Below are 12,374 nucleotides of genomic sequence, written 5' to 3' on the forward strand. Positions count from 1 at the left end.
AGCTTTTTTCCAGAAGCTTTTGGACTGGGGTAAAGCCAAACTGGAGAAAACGTGCTCGGTTCAGGTGGGAGTTAAGGGGTTAAAATGGACCAAACACATGGACTAATTGACTTTGGAGCCTTTATTAATGTGCAGTGGAGTAGAAATATTATGTTTATCTTTCAAATATAGTCGTGCAAAGTAAAAAAAAAAGTTCTCAACAAAATACAAGATGTCGTTTATCCAGTGACTCTTGTACTTGGTTTCCACGGGCTGCTGTGATTGTGCGTTGCTCAGCGTAATCCCGCTCCGTGTGTGTCGCTTTAAGCCGCTGTGACTGAGGCGCAGAGTGACTCAGCCTCTCTCTCTCTCTCTCTCTCCTCATCACACTTTACTTTCCCTCTCCCCTGTAACCAGCTGAATGCTCCCTCTCGTACGCTTGGACTTGTCCCGGACCCCCTGAGGCCATGCTGAGAGTCTTCATCCTCTGCTGCGAGCGGCTGCAGACGCCGGACGACGACGTGAGCGACGCCTACTGCACCGTCACGTTCGAAGGTGATCTGATCTTTAGCCCGATTCCCCACAGAACTCCCCGTTAGGAGAAGTAACTGTTGTCTTGGACGCGGGTCAAGTCCACAGCAGGTGCGGTTATTATTGGAAAGCCATGTGTCTGTCAGTGCGGCTGCTCTGTTTTGAGGCGGGGCCAAAAGCGCACTGCAAATAGAGGAGCACGTTTAGCCCGTGACAAGGGGCCATTGGGATGAGCAGGAGGAGAAGTCGACATTACTTGGGAAATAATGACATTGCTTGATTTCAATCTGTCAATTATACAAAAAAAAAAAAAAAGGTCTAGACCAGGGTTTGCTAAGGGGAGGGCCGTCAAAAAACCAAGGGCCGGACCCTCCAATTGAAGCCATTGACGTAAAGCATCACTTTCTACATATGCCAGTGTTGTACATCACATACACTGGGAAAATGACCATCTTAAATTAGATAAATTACTTAAAATCGCTTGAATAAAGTTTTTTTTTTATGTTAAATGTGAGTAAATTTAAGATGAGATAAAATGACAATCGAACAAATCCCACTGGAAATCAGACAAATTAACTTTTACTGTAAAAAACATTTCTTTTTCACTTGAAAAAAACGTGCTGGTTTCTTTGGCCAGAATAGGTTTTAAGGCCAGACCAAATCTACTGAAACTTTAGATTTAATCTCTTAATTCAAGTAGATTTAGGTCATTTCTTCCTCTATTATTTTAGGATTATGGCCTTAAAGGGTGCTCTGCTAAGACATTTTAAAGGAATAGGCCACCGTTTTTACATACTGAGATATGTTCTTACCTTAGCTTTGACGAGTTCTTTAGGACCTGTCTGATCTTCACCCGTGCCTTCAGTCACGTAAACACAGCGCAGACGGCGTTAGCATTTAGCCTCTCCCTCTCTCCTCTATAGCTCCAAAACAGGTCAAGAAAGAAGCTACCAAGCTCTTCCACGTTTTCCCTATTTAAATATGGTTACGTGAAGTGTTACACTACAAAGTATAATTACACAAAATCAAACAATGCAGATTTTCTAAGCGGATAAAAGGGGAACTATATTGTAAGGCGTAATAATACCAGGAGTAGTTCGAAATCTGCGCAGTAATCTTCACTTTACTGTGCGGATGCCAAATTACTCCTGGCATTATTACGCCTTACAATATAGTTCCCCTTTTATCCGCTTAGAAAATCTGCATTGTTTGATTTTGTGTAATTATACTTTGTAGTGTAACAACAAATATTTAAATAGGGAAAACGTGGAAGAGCTTGGTAGCTTCTTTCTTGACCTGTTTTGGAGCTAAAGAGGAGAGAGGGAGAGGCTAAATGCTAACGCCGTCTGCGCTGTGTTTACGTGACTGAAGGCACGGGTGAAGATCAGACAGGTCCTAAAGAATTTGTCAAAGCTAAGGTAAGAACATATCTCAGTATGTAAAAACTGTGGCCTATTCCTTTAATTCAAGTAGATTTCGGTCATTTCTTCCTTTAGATGATTATTATTTTAGGATTATGGCCTTAAAAGGTGCTCTGCTAAGACATTTTAAGGAATTGACAGTATTTTTCCACATTTCTAGAGTGCTTTAACAGGCATTCGATCTCTGAGGTCATAATATTTCTCAAAATCATCTCGAGGGCCGGTTTTGGCCCGCGGGCCTGACGTTGCCCACCCCTGGTTTAGACTGTCATTCAGATGCAGTCTTGGCTGAAGTTGTGCACTTTTTTTGTGCTCAAAAGCTTCCCTTATTGTGTCCAATTTACTTTTGAATATTGAAATTTCCCCTCATGTGGAAAGTGAAATGTTTGCAGATCTTATAAAATGAAATATGCACAGATTTTTGGTGTTTGTGGCAAAAGACTCCAGTTTTTGCTCATCAAAGTAGCATAAAAGAAGCAGTTTTATGCTTTCCCTGTTTGGTAACAATCCCAACACATCCTTATATCATTATCTCACAGTTTCAGGATTAAATAGACATTTCTTCAAAAATAATGGCATTGCTTGACTCTTATACTGTATTATAATATCTGCTCAATCACTCTCCTCCTGGTTTTCTGTCCCTGAAGAAAAAATAAACACAGAATGATGTAAATATGCATGTAATTAAATGAATGAGCAAATGGGCTTCAGGGACAAAGTAAAAGTATAAATAGTTTGAAATGTATGAGCAAGTGGATAAACTCATGACTGTCTGTCTCTACACAGGACGCCTTGTTGAGAGAGGGAGAGAGATAGAGAGAGAGAGAGGTGTGGGGAGGGAGGGAGAGAGGGAGACGAGAAAGAGAGGGAGAAAGGGAGGGATGGAGGTGAGAACGAGAGAGAGAGGGAGGGAGGGAGAAGCAGGGGAAGGAAGGGAAGGAAGGGGAGAGAAAGAGAGAGGAGGGACAAAGAGCGAAGGAGGAAGATATGGGAAAGATCGAGAGCAAGAGAGGAAGAGGAGAGGGGGAAAGGGAAGGAGGGAGAGAGGGGAGAGAGAAAGGAAGGGAACGGGACCAGAAAATGAGAGAGGAGGGGCAAGATATATGGGAAAGGGGGAGAGAGAAAAAAGGAGGGGGAAAGAGAGAAAGTGAGGAAAGGAAATGATAGAGAGAGGGGGGAAAGAGAGAGAGCAAGAGGTGGGAGAGAGGGGAGAGGGAAAGAGAGAAAGGGAGGAGAAACAGGGGAAAGAGAGAGCGAGGGAAAGGGGAGAGAGAGAGACAAAGAGAGAGGTTAAGGCCGTTAATCCAGGCTGGAATGGAGCACATGGCATAACTGCACTGAGCTATAGTGACGTATTTACAACACATTAACAACGCTCTCCTGATCATGTAGAAACACCCAAACAGAGGGTAAGCTCACCCTGAAAAATGATGTAGAAATGAGTAAAATATTCTTGAAACAGGTCAATTTGGGGCAAGTTTTTTACACTCAAACTGGACAAGAGGAGATTTGTCCAGTTTGAAGTACTTTATATTGCTTTAGCTGCCGTCTCCTGTTTCAGAAATCACTTGTAATCCCGTTGAGCTGTGGTTTGAGTCTCCTCTGTCTCCTCACAGGCTGCAGCAGAGATAATGTTATTACACCGCGACATAATGATTACTGTATGTTCATATCCATCATGTATGTGACCTCGTTCCCTCCTCACATGATCACACTGTGTTCATTTCACTCAATCACACCGGTGAAAATACCTGAAATTATACATTAGGTCTGCCCAGGTTTATGCAGGAAGCAGCAAGTCAAATTCAATGCTTATAAATATCTAAATACTATAGATTTTTAGCTATTTTTCTCCCTTAGCATCTTAGTTTTAATGTAAGAATATAAAATAGACCAAACTCACCCTTTACGATGATGTTTTGTCGACTCCAATAAGGCTGTTTCGCTCCCTGCTCTTTCCCACGCTTATTCATTCACAAATACTGACAGGTTTGGTATCCAAAGGCTGTGACCGAGATGACGCTTTAAACCAAATACGGTCACTTCCTTTGTGGGAGACAGCAGCGGCTAAAGACAGGAGTGAACGGGACTAAACTTTAGGGCCGTTTTCATTCTTTAACAACATCTGCACTTTCTTGCACAGGATTGGACTCAACATTGTTATTTTAATAAGTATTTTTGTAGTATCTAATTCCTGCCTGATTTATTGAGCTTTATACCATGGTCTGGGTGAATACTCGATTCTGATTGGCTGGTGCATTATTTTGGTATAGCCGCACACGTAGTCCGGTAGTTAAATCACTGGGATATCACTCCGCTGTGGCGTCGCCATAGCAACGCATGACACAGCTGAATCAGATAAAGGCGTAATTAGTGACTGACAGGAACGTATGAGATGGATTTTGTGTTAATTTCAACGTTTTTGGCCAAAACAAAACGTTTGCTAAATGTTTGTAGAGGAGAGTGAGCAGCTAGGTTAGCTACTGTTAATAACATATGAGCTTTACATTTCTATTGAAAACGGTTAAGACTATTCATCATTTTAAGGCGTACATAAAATGACCCTGCATTTAAGCATATTTGTCTGGATTAGTAAAGTCAAACATAAAAGTTTCAGTTCGTGGGGCCCAGGTGTGAGCGACTCCACCGCAGCTGTTTCCATAAACAGGTGAGCTGGTTGAGCTAGCTAGCTTTAGCTTCAGGTTAAACAGCGTAAAAGTGAAATAACTCCTGCCCACGAGTGCCGCATATCGGTGTTTACTTCCAGGGAAAAGTGTTTCCGGGTTAGTCCTGTTGTGTTGTGATTCTGTGCTGATGTTGTGTCGTTGAGCCTGACTGAGATCCTCGTAATAGCTGCGGAGAATGACTCGCTCTGAGACCAGCCTTCAGTGACCGGCTAATAACCCACACAAAATAGTCCCGTAGTCTGGCAGATTTAGTGAGTTTAGTCAATGAAAAAAACATTTATTATAAATGTTACGTTTGTGGGACCCTGGTATAAGCGGATTAAATAACTCGGAGCCGTGCATTAGACGTTATAATGCAGGAGTAACACCACTCCACTGCGCGTCGTGGTGTTCTTGACTCCACGTTGTGCATTATAACCGTCTAATGCACGGCTCCTCGTTGTTTAATCCTTGCTTGAACCGCAATAAACAAGGCAACATTTACCATGGTAGCTTATTTAAAAACAATACAAGATCCAAAATCTCTCTGAAATAGCCTTTGTGACTAATATATCAACAAAATAACAACAAAATAAAACCATAAATGTAAACCTGGCTTCATCCATTAGATTTTGTTGCTGGAAATAAAGGCATTTTGTCAATTTTTATGCATAAAGTGCCTCACTTTTATATGAAAACATAAAATGACAGAAAACTTGCAATACATTATTTCGTCATATTTGTTTCAGTAAACCACAGGGAAAGTTTCAAATTGATATCTCTACATTGAAATGATTCCCCTGTTCACCTGCAGCGTCTTTGATCGGTAAATTGCGAAGTATAGCACAGATTTCTGAAGAGCCTTCATCCTGGAGGTGTGTGGAGGAGAGGGGGACCGGCAGAAGGAAGCGTCCAGAGGAAGTGAAGCGTTTCCTGGACGCGAGGAGTTCCCAGCAGGCCCTCGCACCCGCTCCAGTCCGCACACACTCGGACAAATCCTCCCCAACCGGTGGACCGGGACGAGGCTGGGAAACGTTCACATAAACAATCAGAAGACCAGGAGATGTTGGGCTGAAGTTTGAAGCAAGAAACTCGTCTTTTCTTGGATTTTCTTTTGGACTTTTGTGGCTGAGTATCTTCTCGTGATGCTGGGATCGGACCACGAGTAGAAGCTGTTCAAAAAACCTCCGGAAACTTTGCAGAATCTGGATTTTTCTTTATGGAAATACGGTTTTACGTCGCGGATTAAGCTCCAACCATGTTGCAGTGTTTTCTCCAACGGGCAACGAACCTGCACCACTCGCACCACTGCAACCCTCAGGCGGGCGTCTCCTTCAGGGGTAAGAGGAAAAATGGGCGCTTGGTGATTGGACAGTGAAATGGGATTCTGTGATTGTGGTAAAAAGTATAGTCGCTGTAAAGTGGACTGTGCGGGGGGGTCTGTGTGGAGTGTTAATGCTCTGAGTTTCCTTTCGGTGCTAGTTCCTCCTCATCAACCCGAAACCAGAGGTGCTCAGTTACAGAGTATGAAGATCTGTACTTTACATGAGTAGTATTTTTGTCTTTTTTCTCCATTACATTTTAAACTTTGCTGTAACAACAGATGCTACAATCCGAATGTTAAAGCGCTGTCCAAACCAAATAAACCAGTGAGTAGAAAATTAGTGACAGACAAACAGTGACGGCTCCAGAACAGACTGAGGGTGCATTGGAGTTTCCAGAAGGTGCGTCTTGAGATTCTCATCATTAAAACATATGGTGATGCCACTAAGACTGAGGGTGCAAACATTTCAAAATTAGGTTGTATGCACCCTTTGCCCCCCTGTATAACCAGGCTTACAGATTTCCATCCATCCATTTTCTTCCGCTTTATCCGGGGCCGGGTCGTGGGGGCAGCAGACTCAGCAGAGACGCCCAGACTTCCCGATCCACGCACACCTCCTCCAGCTGTTCTGACCCCGAGGCAACACCAGGCCAGCTCGGAGACATAGTCCCACTAGTGTGTCCTGGGTCTTCCACGAGGACCTGTCCCAGCAAAACATGCCTGGAACACCTCCCGCGGGAGGCGACGAGGAGGCATCTGAAACAGATGCCCGAGCCACCTCAGCGGCTTACAAATGTCTCCTTCTGAAACACTGATGAGCCACCAAGAGCCCCCAACACCTGCAGCACAGTGAAGGCATCTAAGCTCCTCCCAGAAGATGGTGAAGCAGTGTTGTGGAGCGGAGGGAGCTGCACAGGAGGAGGAGGAAGTGAAGCTGGACCAGTGCAGGACACCATGCTCCGAAACAGAGACAAAACCGTTTCAGAGGATCAGAGGAGATCCTCAGGTTGACCCACAGTGGCACTCAGTCGCAGCGGCTCAGGACTAGCACCTGAACACAATGTCGTTGTACTGTTGTACAATGTATAATAAATAATTTACCCACCTTACCTACAATAAAAATAAAACACTAATTCATCAATTTAAAGGGACCAATGGAGTTTAAAAATGTTTTTTAATTAAGTATTTTCCTCCCCTACATGTTCCAGCCATGTCCTAAAGTGTAGAATGAGCTCAGACCTGTTCACCACAACTGCCTCTAAAATCCTGCACTGAAAGGTGTTACTTCAGGTCCAAAGTGCCGTCATGCACAAGCTTAATATAGAACCTGCAGTTACATGTAAGACCTGAGGCGGCAGTAGTGAGTACAAAATGACCAACTTGCTTCTAGTCTCTCTAAAGTAAAACGATTTTCGATAATAATTAACCGTAACTTGCTGTGGTTCCACTTGAAACTTTTTAACTGTTTGAATGTGGAAATTAATCGCCGGTTTTCATTTTCTGAGCTGCATTTCCCAATTAAAAATGTTTCATAATCAAATACCTCAGGGTTAGGATAACCAGCTCGTCTCAACGGAACGCCGGTCCTAAATATTCACTGCCTCCCTTTAAAAGCCTAATAATGCACAGTGTATAAACAGTAGGTGGCACTGTGCAGATGTACTGCCAAAAGCCACTGACTCACAAAGAAGAAGTCCATTTAACAGTACATCTGCACAGAGCCATCTACTGTTCTGGAGTATGCACAGGCCTTTCAAATGACAAAAACACATGGGAATATTTATACTTTGGATCCTTGATAGAAATGTAGTAAAAGTAGTAAGTTCTCAAAATGGATAAAATGATTTACAGGAAAATGAATCTGTTATTTTGAGCGTGATCCAGGAGCTCGAACACATCTGGATTACTTTCAGACTGTTATTTCCCCTCGCACTTGAACGCTACCTGCCCGAGCGCCTTGATTTCCCGCCGCGTCCTCCTGTTTTTAATGAGGCGCTTCTCTTCCTGCCTTTGTCCGAGCGGCGGTTTCCTGGTGCCATCACCGTCGCACAAACAGGAGCGGCCCAGGAGGTGCCAGGACTTTCCTCTCATCCGTCACACAGGGAATAATGGGACCAATAATGGGACCAGTGGAGCAGAGGGTTTTGGAAAATAATTAAACGTCAAGATTTAGTTTTACACATGGCTTTAACATTTGACAAGACTGAAAGAAACTAATACAAGATCAGATTTACCAAAGACATTGTAGCTTTGTGATAGACCAGGGCAGGGAACCTTTTTCACATCAAGGGCCAAATATTTTTTTATAAAGTGCTCAGAGGGCTTTACAATTTAAAATGTTTTTATCCAAATGCATTTGTTTCGAGGCGTTCTGGCGTGTGAGATTTACCTTCTTCATCTCTGTCAGCTCCTCGTCACATACTGGGCACACTGGTCAGCTTTTCACTCACTCACTTACCTGGAATACGCGGTATTGAAGATCCGTCCTCCTTTTCTTAGCGGTCGCCATAATGCAGAACTTGTCACTCAAGTCAGTCACTGTAGAGCGACACGTCATGTAAAATCACATGAGCCTGATTTATATGATTAAACATGAGCCTTAAGGGCCTGGTTAAATGCTCTTGGCCCTGAAATTCCATGCGGTAGGTAGTGGCATGCTGAGACCCTATTTCATCCAGTGGCACCCCTAAGGGTCCTAAACCCTTGTTTCAGGTTTAGGACCGGGCCCATCAGGGTTGCCAAGTCGAAATGGGCGGCTCTTTAAGCTTTGCCGCGGGTTAAAAAAACTGAAAAATAAATTCTGTATCTTTTGGGCGGTTTGGATCAGAAACCACTTTTATTCATTTACTTTTGTTATTATTTCATTAATGCATGTAATGTGCCCTTCTGTGTGGAGTTTACATGTTCTCCCTGTGTCTGCGTAGGTTTCCTCCGGGTTCTCCCGCTTTCCCATACCACTAAAAACATGTACAATAGGCCGGGATGAATGAGAGAGTGTTTGAGAGTGTGCATGGGGTAGCCTGGCAAAAGCCAGACTGATTTTATTTATGTATTCATAAATACATATAAGGACAGTCTGGAATTGTGGTAATCGAACTAAAGGCGGGGCTAATGATCACGGTTTGAATGATAGCAAACCAAAAGCGACTTACGCTTTGCGTTCACGTCCTCCGCCATGATTGTTTGTGTTCACACGTGTCGAGTAAATGTTCTGGTGAAAGTCCTCAGAGCAGCTTCTTTCTGTGGCTTTAACGAAAAGTCCAGCTCATTTAAAACAGAAGAAAGGGCACTGGTAAAAGATCGCTGTGTCGCGGCCGCCGCCATCTTCACTGTTTTGATTGCGGGAGGAGCTCAGGTGTTTATTGGAAATCCTGGCGTGGAAGATGACGCACTGTTAACTCCCGCCTCCTGCGCTATGATTGGCTCTGCCTGATTCAAATCACACAATTCCAGACTGGATCCCCATGTATCTCTTAACATGGAGGATCAGTCTGGCTCGTGCCAGGCTACGCATGGGGGACGACGGATGGAAATCAGCCCAAGGCTACAATCCGGTGTGACCAGAATGTAGTTCTTATACAGTGAAAATGGGGGGTATGAGCCGCCATAGTCTCCTCATCAATGAGACGTGTTTGCAACATGAGCAGGAGAGTATCCGTCTATAAAAGCCACATATGAGCCGTGTGCACTGTTTGTAAAAGGTGAGGAAGATCATGCTAACGCTACATGCTACACAGAACGGCCTGGGAATCGAACTCTTCACCCTGCTGCTGTGAGGCAGGATTCTAATCTTCTCCAGTCTCTGAAACCTCCTGTGCACAAAGGCAGCATGAATCTCCGTTATCTTTGCCCTTTCGTTTGAGGAAAGGTCTAACTTTAGCGTTCTATTCCGGGCGCTAGTGTTTGGAACAGGAAGTGAGCTCAGTGCCACTTCCTGTCCGTCAGGTTTGCCCTCTCGTATTTCAAACGGGTGCGTTTATAAACCGGACTCGGGCCGCGGTGAACCCTGACCCCTCGCGCTGACGCAGTGTTTGTGTGAAAACAGGAAACAAATCAAGCGGAGAGAAACGGGATTCAGAACAACGCTGGCGTCAAGTCAAATCAGATCCACCAGAGACGATGAGGAGGAGGTTCATGTGAGGCAGAGGGAGAAGGAAGGCGCTTTTTATTGAAACATAAGAACTGCATGAATTACAAAAAAAATCAGCACTCTGGATAACTATAGGACATGAGGCCTTATGTCAAAAATCCTGAAACATCCCTTTAACAACAGCGAGGAACAAACTCATTTGCTTGAGAAGATCGTCCTCAATCTGACCATTTCTCTCCGATCTTTTGCAGTCGGTCTTTTCTTTTCTGCAGCTTTGGGGGAACCTTACTCCATGGAAGCCTCTCAGGGACAGATTGATTTTGGATCAGCTGTAATTGTAGGGAATGTGGTTTGGTCGATACATCAGAAACAATGTCACGGGCACGAGCGCACTGGTTTTAAGTGTTTAGTGTGTTTTATGGTGCATGTTTTAAGTGCGTTGCCCTGGTGGCCCCGCCCTGTTTGCCTACGGGACACACCTGCACCTTGATTGTGCAGGGGATATAAAAGCGGAAGCGGGTTGGCACAAGAGAGGAGAGACAGGACAGAGGGGACGAGAGGGTGCAGGAGTGTCGGTGCAAGGCGGCATGGGCCGTGATGGGCTGCGGCGGTGGCAGCGGAGATAGAGACGAAGCGACGCGACGCGACGCAACCACTCCCGCACGCAGGACCAGAGGGAAGAGGCACGGGTGAGGAAGGACTGGCTGCCGGCGCAAGAAGGGACCGTGTAAACGGGGCAACAACTGGACGGACTGGACCCCACGCACCGGAAGGGGCTGCGCCATGAGGAACGGCCCGCCACGCCGAGGCCAATGATGTCCCCCGGACAGGAGCGGCGGGATCGAGCAGCACGCTCTCCGGGCTTTACGTTCCCGAGGAGGACCCTTGACTCCCTGGGAGTCTCCCGCAGCCGACCTAACCCCTTTCTGGAGACTCGACTATACTGCACCTTAAAGCACACCCTCCCCACTTTCAGTCCGTTTTAACCCCTATGTTTTAGTCCTCCTTTTAATGTATGTTTTAACCGTGCTTTTAACTACATTAAATTGTATTTTAATGTTAAGCTGGTTTTATCATTGGCTACACCACACACAGATCTCCAGAGAAGTTAAACCTGTGACATAGACAGAAGAAAAATGCAGAGTTTCACTTCTAAGTTGAACGGGACATACTGTGTGGAAACGGTTTATTTATTATTGAAATATTGCAGTAATATTCTTAACGTCCCACCTGAACCGGGCACCGCAGAGGGTCAGAAGTTAAAGTAATATTGCACATCTGTATTGCTTATCACAAGTTTTTTCTATATCATGCAGTCCTGTATTACAGCTGATGATGCAACATTATGAATGTGGCTCGTTTCAGAATGTAAAGAGCCGATAACGTGATAGTGTAGTTTCTGAGATCTGAAGCTCAAACTACACCGACTACTTTCCCTGTGTGAGACTGTGTGAATAAGTGATTTGAGTTGAACGGTCTGTAAATCTGCTCAGTCAAAGCCACTTCCTGTGACAGTGGCTGCAGACAGGAAGTAAGAGCATGGATTGTCTTGTAACAGGAAGTGGCTCACAGATACAGAATGTGGTTTTAATGCTAAAGACAAGATTGTTCTCAGTGTCAGAGCAGTGAAAGTCGAGTTGGGCCAGAGGGCGACTGGCCTTAGACACACAGTTGTACTAATACTTTATATTTTATTCACTTTAAGAAGCAAATGCATTCAAACGTTCCTTGTGGCTTTTCATTAAGTGTTAGTGCACTATTTACTACGCGACGTCAGCAGGAGCTTAAAAACTAAAGCCTTAAAGGAATAGCCCACCGTTTTTACATACTGAGATATGTTCTTACCTTAGCTTTGACGAGTTCTTTAGGACCTGTCTGATCTTCACCCGTGCCTTCAGTCACGTAAACACAGCGCAGACGGCGTTAGCATTTAGCCTCTCCCCCTCTCCACTATAGCTCCAAAACAGGTCAAGATAGAAGCTACCAAGCTCTTCCACGTTTTCCTTATTTAAATATGGTTACGTGAAGTGTTCCACTACAAAGTATATTTACACAAAATTAAACAATGTGGATTTTCTAAGCGGATGAAATTACTAAATTAGATTACTGCGCAGTAAAGTGAAGATTACTGCGTGGATTTCGAACTACTGCACCCTTCATACAAAGCTATGGCCCTCAACAATATATCAAAACATAAAAATAATTGCCCACCTGACTCTCTGACCAGGCAGAGAGCTGTGGCCAAAACATTACTGCACATGAAGGCTATGTAGTACCTGGGTCTCCTAGAATAGAAGGGATGGACGGACATTCCTCCCCTGTGAGGCACACCTGCTCTTCTGTCGGCCATCTTGTTTTTGTCA

General features: G+C 44.5%; 1 protein-coding gene across 5 annotated transcripts in view; it reads left to right on the forward strand.

Annotated features, from left to right (window-relative positions):
• The first annotated feature begins 442 nt into the window (after positions 1 to 442).
• dysf (dysferlin, limb girdle muscular dystrophy 2B (autosomal recessive)) overlaps positions 443 to 12,374 on the forward strand; it is an 80,929-nt gene continuing 68,997 nt past the window's right edge. For 4 of the 5 annotated variants that reach the window (XM_079579852.1, XM_079579856.1, XM_079579853.1 and 1 more), the window contains exon 1: positions 443 to 534. In XM_079579852.1, the coding sequence (XP_079435978.1) occupies positions 447 to 534 (88 nt within the window). In that variant the 5' untranslated portion in view covers positions 443 to 446. Of the gene's footprint in view, positions 535 to 5,852; positions 5,938 to 12,374 lie in introns of those variants that run through there. The other variant, XM_079579854.1, reaches the window with a different exon arrangement.

This window comes from Gobius niger, assembly GCF_951799975.1.
Source record: "Gobius niger genome assembly, chromosome: 21".
Lineage (NCBI taxonomy): Eukaryota > Metazoa > Chordata > Actinopteri > Gobiiformes > Gobiidae > Gobius > Gobius niger.